Raw genomic sequence first — 14,981 nt, forward strand, 5'->3', positions numbered from 1 at the left:
CTGGCAATTTCTTTTGTTGCGGTTTGGCCGGGACCCGGTTCGAACCCACCACCCTTGGTATATGGGGTCAGTACCCTACCCACTAAGCCAAGGTGCTGCCCTGTGCTTTTTCTTTTTATCATTTATAACAATTTGTAATTTTATATTTATTTTGTAACTACTTCTCTAATAATTCGCTCCTCCCACTAGACTGTATGATTTTCGTTGACCTAGTCTGCTGTTATATTTCCATCTCTTTGCACAGTGTCTGGCATATCATAAGCACTCAGTATTTAAGCCCTTCCTAAGCCTTGCCTGTTTCTCTAATCTCATCTTTTGCCATGATGATCCTCATGGTCTGTTTTAAAATTATCTGCCTCTTTCCCTTCCTATGCTATTTTCTCCTCACTAACCCCTTATCCTTCAAGTTTTACTTAAAAGCCACCTGCTCTAAGAATCCTTTACTGATACTCAAATACAACCTAAGTGTCCCTCCCATATACAGCTCTTATCATAGATTTCCCTATGGCTCTTTGTTGGTATTATTGTCTTATCTGCCAAAGTGATAGGTGTGGTAGGGTCTATCTATATGTTGCAAGAACTTTGTTCATTGTTATAGCCCCAGCTTCTAGGGCAGTGCTTGGTACCAGTCAGGCCTGCCATGTATATTGGGTTGACTATATACTGTATAACTCTAGTGTATGCCATTCACACAGTTGTGAGGGTACAATTGTCACTGGCTACCCTGATGGGCAAGATATGTTGAATGAATGAACATGCTTTGGAGAATTCAGTACTTTTTAGGACATCATATTTTGAGGTCATAATAAAATCTTGTTGGATGAGATTCATTTGCAAGGCCCTGCTCTAAGGATCATTGTATACTAATCAAGGAGATGTGGGTATCAGCTCCTTAGGTGGATCCCCGGGTAGTAAAGTGTGGCTAGAGCCCAAAGCCTCAAAAGGTCAAAGGTCATAGATTCAGAGTAATAGAATTAGGGCAGGAACTAGGAAGATATTCAATTATGTTCAGTGCTCTTTGGGAACCTCTGGCCAAAAATGCCTTTTTCTTCCTTATGTAGTAAATCCTTACTCCATTTTTAAGAGCATAACTGTTACCCCTCTGAACCTATTCCCCTGCACCCTACATTCCCACCCCAAAGGCAGAGTTAATTTTTCCTTTCTCTGGGCACCTCGGTATTGCTTACATCTACATTAAAAGTACTTTGTAGGAGGGCGACACCTGTGGCTCAGTGAGTAGGGCGCCGGCCCCATATACCGAGGGTGGTGGGTTCAAACCCAGCCCTGGCCGAACTGCAACAAAAAAATAGCCGGGCGTTGTGGCAGGCGCCTTAGTCCCAGCTCCTCGGGAGGCGGGAGGCAAGAGAATCACATAAGCCCACGTGCTGGAGGTTGCTGTGTGCTGTGTGACACCACGGCACTCTACCGAGGGCAGTAAAGTGAGACTGTCTCTACAAAAAGAAAAAAAAAAGTACTTTGTAGGCTCAGTGCCTATAGCTAGGGTGTCAGCCACATATACCAGAGCTGGTGGGTTCAAATCCAGCCCGGGCCTGCCAAACAACAATGACAACAATAACCAAAAAATAGTCGGGCATTGTGGCGGGTACCTGTAGTCCCAGCTATTTGGGAGGCTGAGGCCAGAGAATTACTTGAGCCCTAGGGTTTGAGGTTGCTGTAAGCTATGATGCCATTGCACTCTACTGAGAGTGACATAGTGACACTCTGTCTCAAAAAAAAAATACTTTGTAAATAACCATATATCCAGATGTTTATCTGTTAAAAAAAATAATAAGGTACTTTGCACACTGTAAGGCAATTATCTGTTTACCTGTCAACGTTCCCAAGTTTACCTTGAGTATCGCAAGGGAAAGTAGCATATTTTTCTTTTTTCTGAGAAAAGACTTTCACTCTGTTGCCCCAGGCTAGAGTGCTGTAGTATCTGCCTAGCTCACAGCAACCTTAAACTTCTGGGTCCAAGTAATCCTCCTGCCTCATCCTCTGGAATAGCTGGAACTACAGGTGCCCACCCTAATGCTCAGTGAATTTTTCTATTTTTAGTAGAGACATGGTCTCATCCTTGCTTAGGCTGGTCTGAGCCTAAGCGGTCCTCCCATTTTGGCTGAGCTCAACTGCTGAGTTCAAGTGGTCCTCCCATCTTGGCCTACCAGAGTACTAGGATTACAGGCCTGAGCCATCTTGCCTGGCCGAAAGTAGCGTATTTGGTTCATTTTTGTAACTCTCCCAGTGTCTATACATATGATCATAAATATAGACTTATGCAAATCATGGAAAGAATCCCTGATATCCTGGGCTTGATGAAATTGGGTAGATTGTAAATGCAGGGATGTTTTGTGAAGCCAGGGCTATCTCTGATTGGCTTGATACAGAGCAGACCTGCTTGGAAGCCCTTTTTATAAACGAGCAGCCTATGAAAACTTTCACTTTATATTGCGTAGACTTCTCCATATATGGCTAGCAAACATGAAAAAATGCTCATTGTCCCTAATTATTAGAAAAATGCAAATCAAAACCACCCTGAGATATCATGTAACCCCAGAGAGAATGGCCCACATCACAAAATCTCAAAACTGCAGATGCTGGAGTGGATGTGGAGAGAAAGGAACACTTACACTTCTGGTGGGACTGCAAACTAATACAACCTTTTTGGAAGGAAGTCTAGGGAATCCTCAATGAACTCAAGCTAGACCTCCCATTTGATCCTACAATCCCATTACTGGTTATCTACCCAGAAGGAAAAGTCTAGGACACTTGCACTAGACTGTTTATCGCAGCTCAATTTACAATCACCAAATTGTGGAAACAGCCTAAATGCCCATCAACCCAGGAATGGATTAAGAAGCTGTGGTATATGTATACCATGGAATACTATTAGGCCATTTAAAAAGATGGAGATTTTACATCCTTTGTATTAACCTGGATGGAAGTGGAACACATTATTCTTAGTAAAGCATCATAAGAATGGAGAAGCATGAATCCTATGTACTCAATTTTTGTGTGAGGACAATTAATGACCTGGTATATGTTGGGGGTCGTTGAAGGGGAGAGCAGAGAGAGAGAAAGAGAAGGGGAGGGAAAAGGATGGGGGAAAGGAAAAGCAGAGAGAGGGAAGGAAGGAGGGAGGTGGGAGAAGGGAAGAGCAAAGAGAGGGAAGAAGGGATGGGGGTGGGGGATCTTGGTGTGTGACACACCTTTTGGGGGCAAGACAATTATAAGAGGGATTTTACATAACAAATGCGATCAGTGTTACAAGAAACCTGGTTTCTTGTACCCTCAATGAATCCCCAACAATAAAAAAAGTTAAGTTTAGGGTGGCGCCTGTGGCTCAAAAGGGTAGGGCGCTGATCCGATATGCTGGAGGTGATGGGTTCAAACCCAGCCCCCGCCAAAAACCACACACACACACACACACACACAAAAGTTTAAAAGGAAAAAAGAACGACAGATATAGCAGACCTGGGTAGGGCTGGTTCCAGTGAAAGGATAGAGTGAGAGGTACAGTGGGACATGCCTGTAGTCCCAGCTAAGAGGCTGAGGCAGGAGGATTGCTTCACACCTGGAGTTCAAGGCTACAGTGTGCTATGATTTTGCCTGTGAAAAGCCACTACATCCAGCCTGGGCAACATAGCCAGACCCTATATCTAAACTTAAAAAAAGAAAGAGTAGAGATAAAGAACTGAGATCAGAGGTAGGAAAGATCAGGACTGGCTAGATTTTGTATTCTAGAAGTATAAGTTTTATGACCTAATGATCACAACAGAGGCTGTTCAGTCAGATAGAACTGAGTTTAAATATAATATAATAAAGTTCTACCTCTTACTTGCTGGATGATCTTGGTTATTTCACAATTTTTTTTTACTGTTTCTTCTTTATTTGTCAATGAGAATAATAATGAAGATTAAAGGATAATGCACATGTATACATGGCATCAAGCTATGGGCAGCAGATCTTTCCTTGAAGGGGTGTCTGGATAGTGCTTCTCTGGGTCTACCACAATGTATACATATATAGAGACCCCATTTATTTACCTAGTAGCATGCATACACATGGTTCTGTATATGTTTTTTTGTTTTTGCTATTGTTCACTTAATAACATTTGTTGGAGATTATTCCAGATCAGCGCAAACACATGAAATTAGATTTTTTTTTTTTTTTTAGATAGAGCCTCAAGCTGTTGCCCTGGGTAGAGTGCCATCACAGCAACCTCCAACTCCTGGGCTTAAGCCATTCTCTTGCCTCAGTCTCCCAAGTAGCTGGGACTACAGGTACCCGCCATAACGCCCAGCTATTTTTTTGGTTGCAGCCGTCATTGTTGTTTGGCAGGTACAGGCTGGATTCGAACCTGCCAGCTCCAGTGTATGTGGCTGGTGCCTTAGCAGTTTGAGCCACAGGTGCCAAGCCAGAAATTAGATGGTTTTTAAACTTTTTGGAATTCTGTGATCTTCCTCGTTGCTGGTTATTTTTGCTACCTGTCTTTTTCTCTATGCAAATCCATTAGAAAACTTCAAAAGTATTATTATCTGTTGTGGAACAAGAAGAGATGAGAGCCCTATGAGAAAATATGTTTTCCTCCTAGTGCTGGTAGCTTTAGCAGGAGAGAATTTCTCACAAAAAGATAGGTAGTGGGGATTGGATACATTCCAGGGTCAAAGGAGAGAAAAAAGCGGCAGTAAACTGAGCCTCAGTCCAGGATCAAGAAATATCTATGGTTCTTTAAACCAACAGGAGACCTTCAACCTGTCAGATCTTCCCAGTCTTGCAGAGGAGAATTCGTCTCCTCACATATGATTTATTTGTCTCTGGAGGAGCTTAGAAACAGGTTTGTCTTATTTTCTCTCTTTTAGGTGGCATTCTGCTGAGTACCTATCGGCACTACAAGACAAAGCCCAGCCATGGTATTGGAAGATACAAGCACCTAATTAAAGCACAAGAGGTAAGGGACGGGGGAGTCCTTTAGAAAAGGATAATGTGCAGCTTTTGCAAAGACCTGACAATCACATTTGTAGATTGGATGATATTGGAGATTGGGATAGAAAGGACAGAGAGTTGCCCCTCAGTCCTCTCCAGTTATTTAGTTTGGGATTATCCAGACTAGAGATGTTCTATTGGCATCCAATCTTGTTCCTAAGCCAGGTTATCTAGTAACAAGCAAATGGTTTGATTTTATTGTTTGTAATACTTAAAAAAGTACAGTCCTTAGTTCAGTATGGATCTTACAGTGGAAATAATAAATTAAGTCTAGTTGAGTGGTTTGTGGCAAGTAGAGGTAGATTTATATTTTCAGCTAGATGGTTATTTTTTATATTATTTGCACATCTAAATATATATGTGCTCCTTGAATCTATTATCACAGATAACTGGCTATTAGTTCTAAGCATTTTTAAATTTTTACCCATTTCTTTGGCCCAGCTGCACAGTTGTTTCTGTAGGGGTTAGATTTCTATGCATGTGCAGAGAATTTTGTGATAGAGTGGCCACAACATGGTCTGAGAGAGATCTGGGTTGGAGTCTCAGTTCTGGTTCTTCCCATAAACAGTACAGTTAGGGAGATTTTGCTGTTCTACTTGGGGAGACTTCAACATCTTTCAGTTTTTTGGTTTATTTTAATGCTCCCATGTAACCAGTATCTTCCATTTGCCTTTGTCTTCTTGGCAGAGATCCAGTATCACTGTATTCGAGCTTTAGAAACCACTAAATGTGCCATGCTTTCCTGAGCATCATCCTTACATTGGGGAATTTCATGAGAAGTACATTGCCATATCTGATGTCTGTCTCAGGCAGGCTCCCAGCAGAAAATAGATGTCCTACTAAAATTGTTCCTTTGTAGTGAGAAGATTATTGAATTAGGAACTGGGAAACTTCTGTTCTAGGCTTGGTTCACCACTTCTCAGCTTTGTGACTTTAAGTTAACCTTACACTTCTAGGCATGGTGGGTCTTGAAATTATATGTAAAATGTTTCATGTATGTGAATTTTTCTGGGAAGAGGGTTTATAGCTTTCACAAAGGTTGAGAAACTCTGAATTAGAATATCTTTAAGAATATTTAAATTGGGTATCATGTAACTTCATGATGCTATGAAATATTTATTGGATATCTATTATGTGCTAGATACTTTTTTTTTTAAGCCTCAGTAATTTTATTTATTTATTTATTTATTATTTTTTGGGTTTGAACCCTCCACCTCTGGCATATGGGACCGGTGCCCTACCCTTTTGAGCCACAGGCACTGCCCGATACTTTTTTTTTTTCTTTTTTGAGATAAGGCCTTATTTTGTTGCCCAGGCTATAGTGTAGTAACATAATCTTAGCTCACTGAAGCCTTGAGCTCAGAGGGTCAAGTGAGCCTACTGCCTCAGTTTCTCAAGTAGCTGTGACTAGAGGCATGTGCCACCATTCCTAGCAGTTTTTCTCCTTTTTTGTAGAGATAAGGTTTCATTACGTTGCTCAGGCTGGTCTTAAATTCCTGGCCTCACGTAATCCTCCTACCTTGACCACCCAAGTGCTGAGATTACAGGCATGAGCCACAACCCCTGGGCACTCTTGCCTTGTCTTGCCTATTCAGAATGGGTTGCAAAGTTATTTTACAAATTGAATGAGTAAGACCTGGTTATGCTCAGAGGGCGCTTGTAAACCAGTAGAGATAAGACATAGATAATTATACTCCCAGGCAGAAAGTGACAAGTGCTTAAAGGAAGAGACAAAGTGCTGTTAAAATTCAGAAGGAATGATTTATACCCAGAGTTGTAATACATCCCTCTTCTAAAAGTACTATATAAATTAGTGGAAAATAAAATTAGTTTTGTTTGGGTGGGGTTTTTTTTTTGTTGTCTCAGAAAAAATTTGCTGGAGGTTCTCCCTTTGAGATAATTTTTTGCATATGTCAGGCTCTGACCCACCCCTTAGCTTGACATAGAAGGAAGCTTCATACCATGTGTCCTCATCTTTTTTCCCAGCCTCACTTCCCATTTCATGAATACTATGCTTTAACTGTTTTTGATTGAAATTATCATATTGTTTATGGCCTTTTACATGATTTTTAGAAGACCTTCTCCTGGCTTGGTGCCTGTAGCTCAGTGAATAGGGGCCAGCCACATACAACGAGGGTGGCGGGTTTGAGCCCAGCCCGGGACAGCTAAACAACAGTGACAACTATAACCAAAAAATAGCTGGGCATTGTGGTGTGCACCTGTAGTCCCAGCTACTTGGGAGGCTGAGGCAAGAGAATCGCTTAAGCCCAAGAGTTTGAGGTTGCTGTAAGCTGTGATGCCACAGCACTCTACCAAGGGCAACATAGTGAAACTGTCTCAGAAAAAAAAAAGAAAAAGAAGACTTTCTCCCCCTTATTCACTTGGGTAACTCCTCTTTAGCCTTTAAATCTCATTGAGAAAGCAGGGTGAGTGGGTACACAAATCTTCCCTTCTGAGAAACCTTCCTGAATTCCCTTCACTGAGTTCCTTTTCCTACCATGAGTTGCCAGATTGGGACTTACTGAGCTATGTTTTTTGTTTTTTTGTAGCTTTGGCCGGGCTTGAACCCGCCAACCCTGGAATATGGGGCTGGTGCCCTACTCCTTGAGCCACAGGCGCCGCCCCTGAGCTATATTTTAACCATCATTTTGATGACTGTCTCCTTTTCTAGATTATTAGGTCCCTAAAGAGTAGTGGCCATGTCTCATTTTTCTCTGTATCCTCATGTGCTATTCTCAGTGTCTAGCACAAGCCTGGCATTAAGCACAGGACAGTAGGGCCGGGCACAGTGGCTTATACCTGTAATCCTAGCATTCTGGGAGGCCAAGGTAAGTGGATTGCTTGAGATCAGGAGTTCAAGACCATTTTGGGTTAGAGAGAGACCCTGTCTCCACTAAAAATAAAAAAACTAGCTGGGTATTATGGTGGGAGCCTGTGTCCCAGCTACTAGGGAGGCTGAGGCAAAACGATTGCTCAAGCCCAAGAGTTTGAGGTTGTCGTGAGCTATGATGTCATGGCATTCTACCCAGGGTGACAGAGTGAGACTGTGTCTCAAAAAAAAAAAAAAAAAATTATGGCTTAGTGCTTGTAGCTCAGTGGTTAGGCTACCAGCTACATACACCAGGGCTGGAGAGTCCAAACCAGGTAAACAACAATGACAACTACAACAAAAAAATAGTTGGGCATTGTGGCAGGCATCTGTAGTCCCAGCTACTTGGGAGGCTGAGGCAAGAGAATTACCTAAACCCAAGAGTTTGAGGTTGCTATGAGCTATGACACCACAGCACTTTACTGAGGGCAATATAGTAAGACTCTGTCTCAGAAAAAAAAAAAAATCAGGGCGGCACCTGTGGCTCAAAGGAGTAGGGCACTGGCGCCATATGCCGGAGGTGGCAGGTTCAAACCCAGCCCCGGCCAAAAACTGCAAAAAAAAAATCAGAGGACAGTAAATATTGATTGCACTGAAATGAACTGTGGTTATTAGAGCTTCCCTGAGGTTTTATAAATCAGAGCTGCCAAACACATGGCTCCAGATGACCTTGGTTGCTTGAAGGAAATGATGATCCCTTTGGTTAGGACTGTAGGCTTTTCTCTGATATCACTCGGTGTCCCAGGGTGCTAGTACAGTAGTGCTAGATGTTGGTGGAAGTTGCTCTGGGCTCCTAGCTTCCTGCACAGAACAACATAATGAAAGCTCTCATCGATCATGTTATAAAGTCTCTGTCCCAAATCCCTGTCTCTTTTATCGCTCTTGGGAACTGGACTACATAAACTAGAAGACTCTTATGTTGTGTGGCCTCTTTCCTTTTTCTTCCTAACCCTAGAAAAAACAGTAAGTAGCCAGATTCCCATTTTTTCCTATCTGGGTTTCAGTCTGGTTCCTTAATTCTCTTGAGCCTAATATCCATGAAATGAGTTAATTTTTTTTGTGTGTGTGTGGTTTTTGGCCAGGGCTGGGTTTGAACCCGCCACATCTGGCATATGGGACCAGTGCTCTACTCCTTGAGCCACAGGCGCCGCCCGAAATGAGTTAATTTTTATGCTCATGCACAAATTGCTCTTGTCCCAATTCTACTGGTGTGATCTTTTTATTGCTCCTTTCAAAGGTCCCACACTCAGTGATATAACTTCTGAACCTTGGGAAGCAAAGGGAGCATCTACTTCATCCTCAGCTTTCCTTGTTAATACCAGTTCTATCTTCTCTCTTGGATGGCCTGGTTTATGACTCTAAGTTGGTTCCCACCCTCCATGAACAATAGCTTCAGAATTTTTGGATTGATTTGTATTTGATAGAAATAAAAATAATAACAGTCATTCACGTTTGTATAGCACTAGGTAATTTCTCCCATGCCCACTTACTTGCCCTCAACTATTATCCAGCTTCCAATCTTGGGGTAAAAACAGCTCAATAGGTGGGTTGAGGTGGCTCACGCCTGTCATCCTAACACTCTGAGAGGCTGAGGTGGGCGGATCACCTGAGCTCACAAGTTCAAGACCAGTCTGAGCTAGAGCCGGGCTTTACGGCAGGCGCCTGTAGTCCCAGCTACTCGGGAGGCTGAGGCAAGAGAATCACTTGAGCCCAGGAGTCTGAGGTTGCTGTGAGCTATGACACCAGGGCACTCTACTGAGGGTGAGAAAATGAGACTCTGTCTCAAAAGACAAACAAACAAACAAACAAAAACACAGCTCAATAATCAGAGAATTGCCAAGAGAAAGATGTGGGGGGATGAAATGGAGGCAACAAAAATTGCTTGTGGTTTGTTGTATGTTCTCATTCCCAGGCTCTAGAGCAAGAAAGTAAGGTATATCTTTTGGAACTCAGGAAATTTTCTTCCTCTTTATGGAATGGGCCCCGAGGAATCAACTTATCTTTCTCTTAGAATCTTCATGTTCTTTTTACTGTTGACATAGAGGAGGTGTCTGCCATTTCTGACACCAGTTTATTTTGTTGTAACACTCATAGATAGATCACCTCTCACAGTCACATGTCTATGAAAAGACTGGAATCATTCCCAGAGAAATCAGTAGGTCAGAATCACTTTGTGGTAACAGTCTTAGTTTCCTGGGAACAAAAAGATTGATTTTGCTAGTCTAGTGACAGTAGAGCTAGACATGTACTATAGGATGGCTCAGGGAAAGTTGGGGGGTTTTGTTTGTTTGTTTTTTGTTTTTTGAGACAGAGTCTCACTCTGTCGCCCTGGGTAGAGAGCTGTGGCATCATCATAGCTCACAGCAACCTCAAACTCTTGCTCTCAAGAGATCCTCTTGCCTCAGTTTTTCTATTTTTTAGTAGAGACAAGGTCTCATTCTTTTTTTTTTTTTTGAGACAGAGTCTCATTATGTTGCCCTTGGTAGAGTGCAGTGGCATCACAGCTCACAGCAACTTCAAACTCTTGGGCTTAAGCGATTTTTTTTTTTTTTTTGAGACAGAGACTTAAGCTGTTGCCCTCAGTAGAGTGCTGTGGCTTAAGCAATTCTCTTGCCTCAGCCTCCCAAGTAGCTGGAACTATAGGCACCCACCACAACACCTGGCTATTTTTTGTTGCAGTTGTCATTGTTGTTTTAGCTAGCTCGGGCTGGATTTGAACCCATCAGCCTCAGTGTATGGCGCCCTATCCATTGAGCTATGGGTGCCACCCATTAAGTGATTATCTTGCCTCAGCCTCCCAAGTAGCTGGGACTACAGGCACTCGCCACAGCGCCCAGCTATTTTTTGGTTGCAGTTGTCATTGTTGTTTGGCAGGCCCTGGCTGTATTTGAACCTACCAGCTCCAGTGTATGTGGCTGGCACCCTTCGCTGCTGAGCTATAGTCGCCGAGCCCAAGGTCTCACTCTTGCTCACTCAAGGGTGGTCTTGAATGGCTGATCTCAAGCTTCCTAGAGTGTTAGGATTACAGGCATGAGCCTCCACACCCAGCGAGGAGAGTTGTTTTATACTAGCACCAATATTTTCCCTTGAGTCTATTTCTTGTAACTCATAGAAAAGAAAAACCATCATTGTGAATCTACTGTGTGCCATGCACTGTGCTGAATACTGATGATGCTCAGGTGAATGAGACATGGTTTCTTCCTACAAAAAGCATGTAGTCTCTCCTAGCACTCTGGGAGGTCAAGGCAAGTGGATCTTCTGAGCTCATGAGTTTGAGACCAGCCTGAGTAAGAGTGAGACCCCCGTCTCTAAAAAAATACCTGGGTGTTGTGGCTGGTGCCTATAGTCCCAGCTACTCAAGAGGCTGAGGCAAGGGGATTACTTGAGCCCAAGAGTTGGAGGTTGCTGTGCCACGGCACTCTACCGACAAAGTGACCTGTGGCTCAGTGAGTAGGGTGCCAGCCCCAAATACCGAAGGTGGTGGCTCAAACCCAGCCCCGGCCAAACTGCAACAAAAAAATAGCCGGGCATTGTGACAGGCGCCTGTAGCCCCAGCTACTTGGGAGGCTGAGGCAAGAGAATCCCCTGCGCCCAAGAACTGGAGGTTGCTGTGAGCTGTGACACCACAGCACTCTACCGAGGATGACAAAGTAAGACTCAGTCTCTAAAAAAAAAAAAAAGAAAGAGAGAAAAAGAATAATTTTTTAAAAAGGGAAATGATTCTTCCTTAAAGGCTCAGTGAAGGTGTCTCAGAGTTCACCTCAACAAATATTTATTATAATTATAATAATAAATACTATTCATATTCTTGGTACTGAGTATGTAAAGTTGAACTGGACACTTCTCCAGGAATATCCAGTTGCTTGGGGTGGCTGGTAACATTGGGCTGTAAAGAACATAACAAAATGCCCTGGGTATTTCCAGGCACAAAGAGTAACTCCTGCGAAGACCTGACTCTTTGCCCATACCATTAAAGCCCCTGGTCTCTAGGGTATTGGGAGTCTCACCCTGCCTTACCTGTTCTGCCAAATTACAAAAGTGTGAGATTTTTTTTTAGATAGATTCATGTTTGATACCAATAACAGCAATGATCCCTTTTCATTTTTAAAGTGCTTTTACATCCATGATCTCAGTGCCTTATAACCCATATGCCCTTAGAACATTGGGGGTCCTAGAGCTAAACCCCTCCTCAAGTTTAGTGATAATAGTCCTCCCCATTTTAGAAAAATATTAAATGAATATATAGAATTTTCTAAATTTCAAGCTTTTTTTTTTTATCAGTTTTACTTGATGAAAACCAATATTAACAGAGAAACTCAGATATGTTTTCATATTTTTGAGATGCAGGGCTGAGAACTCCATTTATAAAATATATCCATATTTTCTGCTAGTCCTTGTTATGTCTGATGAAAGTACATTGATTTGATAAGTATTTCATGGTGTTTCACAAAGGAAAACATGATTTTTGTGTTGTTTTAAAGAGACAGGATCTCGTTCTGTTACTCAGACAGGAGTGCAGTGGCACAATCGTAGCTCACTGCATAAAACATTTTTTAAGTCCCTTTGGAACCAGAACATATTTGAAAATCATGCTTTTTGATTTACTATCTATTCTATGAAGTAGGCTGGGTAGACAAGAAAGCTCATTGAAGAGCTTAAATAATTTCTCAATGAACATATGTCTAGTAATTGACAGAGCAGAAATGGGAAATTTAGTTTAATTGATTTCAACATTTAATATTGCTGGGCTGTAGGAATGGAAAGATGAATGAGACATAGTACTTTCTTAAATGAATTACAGTGGTGGTTCGGCTGCCATAATAGACCCACAGTAACAGGGGCTTAACAAGATAGTGGTTTATTTCTCTCTGGCATTAAAGTACAAGTATATATTCTAGCCTTTTGTTTTGCCAGACTTTTCATACCTCTTCTATCACAAGGTCTAAGATGGCTGCTCTCTCTTCAGCTATCATATTCACATTCCACCCAGAGAAAGGGAAAAGAGGAAGCTGTGGACAGGATTCTTCCTATTAAGAGTATGTTTAAGACATTACACACATCACCTCTGCCTATACCCAGCCCACTGGCCAGAACTGTCACATGTACATACCTACCTTCAAGATTGGTTGGGAAATGTCATTTTTGTTATGAACGGCAGCTAAAATCCAGCAATTCTATTATTTTTTTTTATTGAACAAATTTTATTGTTTTCTACAATCAGGTTCAACAGCTTAACATTGGTAGAATGGGCCATAGATTGGAATAGTTAAAAACTCAGCAATTCTATTATTAAAGGAAAAAAGGAGAATAGATGTTGGGCAAATTGGCAAGCTTTACACAGTATCCTTAGGGGAAAAGACAGAGGTTAAGAGAAATGTTTTGGAATTAGGCAGACCTAAATTAAAGATTCAGCTCTGATGCTTACTAGTTGTGTGTCCTAGGATATGGTGTCCTAGGATATGTCACTTAACTTTTCAAAACCACAGTTTTGTTGGTTTTAAGTTGGAAATCATATACTTTCCAATGTTGTTGTGAAAAGTAAGCTCAGTGAAAAACTTTTAAGTACTCAGCAGTGTCTGAAACATAGTGCCTGTAAGTGGTGATGATGATGACAGTGATAGCATTAGTCTCTTTTTACAATTCCAATGACTCTTTTTTTCCTCTGTCGAAGCATGCATCTTCTTATAATTACTTATTCTGTATAAGTATTCTGCCTTTCCCAATAGATTAAAGCTTAAGAGAGCAGGGACTGTAGCTGTGTTATTTACTATCACATCCTTAATGCTAACCTTAGCCTGACTCATCACCAAGGGTCAGTAAATATTTGTTGAAATCAGTGAACACACATGGTAAGTGTCGTACATGGAGGGGATGCTAGAAGAGCACATGGGAGAGGTACCTAACTCAGTGTGAGGATCAGGGAAAGCTTCCTGGAAGAGCCTCAGCTGTGTTAAAAAATGAATGTGGGGGTAGGGAGTCAAAAGCTTTGCAGGGAAGGGAAACATTCTAGGCAAAGGTGGTGGGATATTGATTCTGGAGATACAGCATTTTATTGATCCTAGAGTCTCAATTTGGCAGTAGGGAATGAGGAGAGATGAGACCTCAGAAGTAGGCAGGTCTGAATCAAAAACATACTATTTATTGAATAACTACTATAGACCCTTATATGTCATGCCAAAATCTAGGGGTGCTAACTCTGCTTACTGCCCTTTCAACTGCACCCATCTGAGTGGGCTGGGTTGCTTTTGGGCTCCCCTTCAGAATTCAATTGACGTGATGGAGGCAAGGTAACTTATGTTAAATTCACCTTGCACATGGGATGTGAGCTGCCCTTTATGATTAAATTAAGAGGATTTGTTCTTTCATCTGTGTCTTTTTTCCCTCTGGAGACTGTAAGCTTTCTTTCTTTCTTTTTTTCTAACAAAACCCTGCAGTATAAACTGTAGGCTTCTTGAGGGCTGGAGCTGCATTTTCTGTTTCTTCAGTATCTTTTCTTAAAGTGATTGAACTAGCACTTTGCACACAGCAGGTGGTTAATAAGTTCATTCTGTACAGCTTACCAGTAGGATACTGGAACCAAGTTTACTTTCATTTTATAGTAGCAGTAATAATGTCCCATGTATTTATACTACTCAACCTCTTTTATTCTTTCTTTTTGACCAATAGTTAAGTGCTATTCAACCTTTTTTTAAAATAGCATCTATTATCATGTATCAGGTGCTGTAATTACTATGTGCCAGGCTTTAAAAACATTATTTCATTTTATAGTATTACAAATGGTATATTTTATTTAATCCTCAGAATATCCTATGATTTTTTTCTTTTTTTTCCTTTTTGAGACAGTCTCGCTATTTCGCCCTCGGTACAGTGCCGGGGCGTCACATCTCACAGCAACCTCAAACTATCCTATGATTATTAAAGATCTCATTTGAGGAACTGAGACTCATAGAGATTAAATGACTTGCCCAAGTAGCTCGTAATTTCCAGAGCTAATATTTGAACTGAAGATGTTCAGAATTCATCTTACAGCTCTGCTATTTCCATTTCATATAAATTCACTATATTGAGCTTTGCAATAACCTTAGCCATTACAGATTTAGAAAGTGAGGCCTAGAAAGGTCACCCA

The 14,981-nt window shown here is 41.6% G+C and overlaps 1 protein-coding gene across 2 annotated transcripts in view; it reads left to right on the plus strand.

Annotated features, from left to right (window-relative positions):
- MRPL48 (mitochondrial ribosomal protein L48) overlaps positions 1-14,981 on the plus strand; it is a 75,331-nt gene that overhangs the window by 24,383 nt on the left and 35,967 nt on the right. For both annotated transcript variants that reach the window (XM_053560632.1, XM_053560633.1), the window contains exon 4: positions 4,863-4,951. In XM_053560632.1, the coding sequence (XP_053416607.1) occupies positions 4,863-4,951 (89 nt within the window). The remainder of the gene's footprint in view (positions 1-4,862; positions 4,952-14,981) is intronic.

This window comes from Nycticebus coucang, chromosome 14, assembly GCF_027406575.1.
Source record: "Nycticebus coucang isolate mNycCou1 chromosome 14, mNycCou1.pri, whole genome shotgun sequence".
Taxonomy (NCBI): Eukaryota; Metazoa; Chordata; class Mammalia; order Primates; family Lorisidae; genus Nycticebus; species Nycticebus coucang.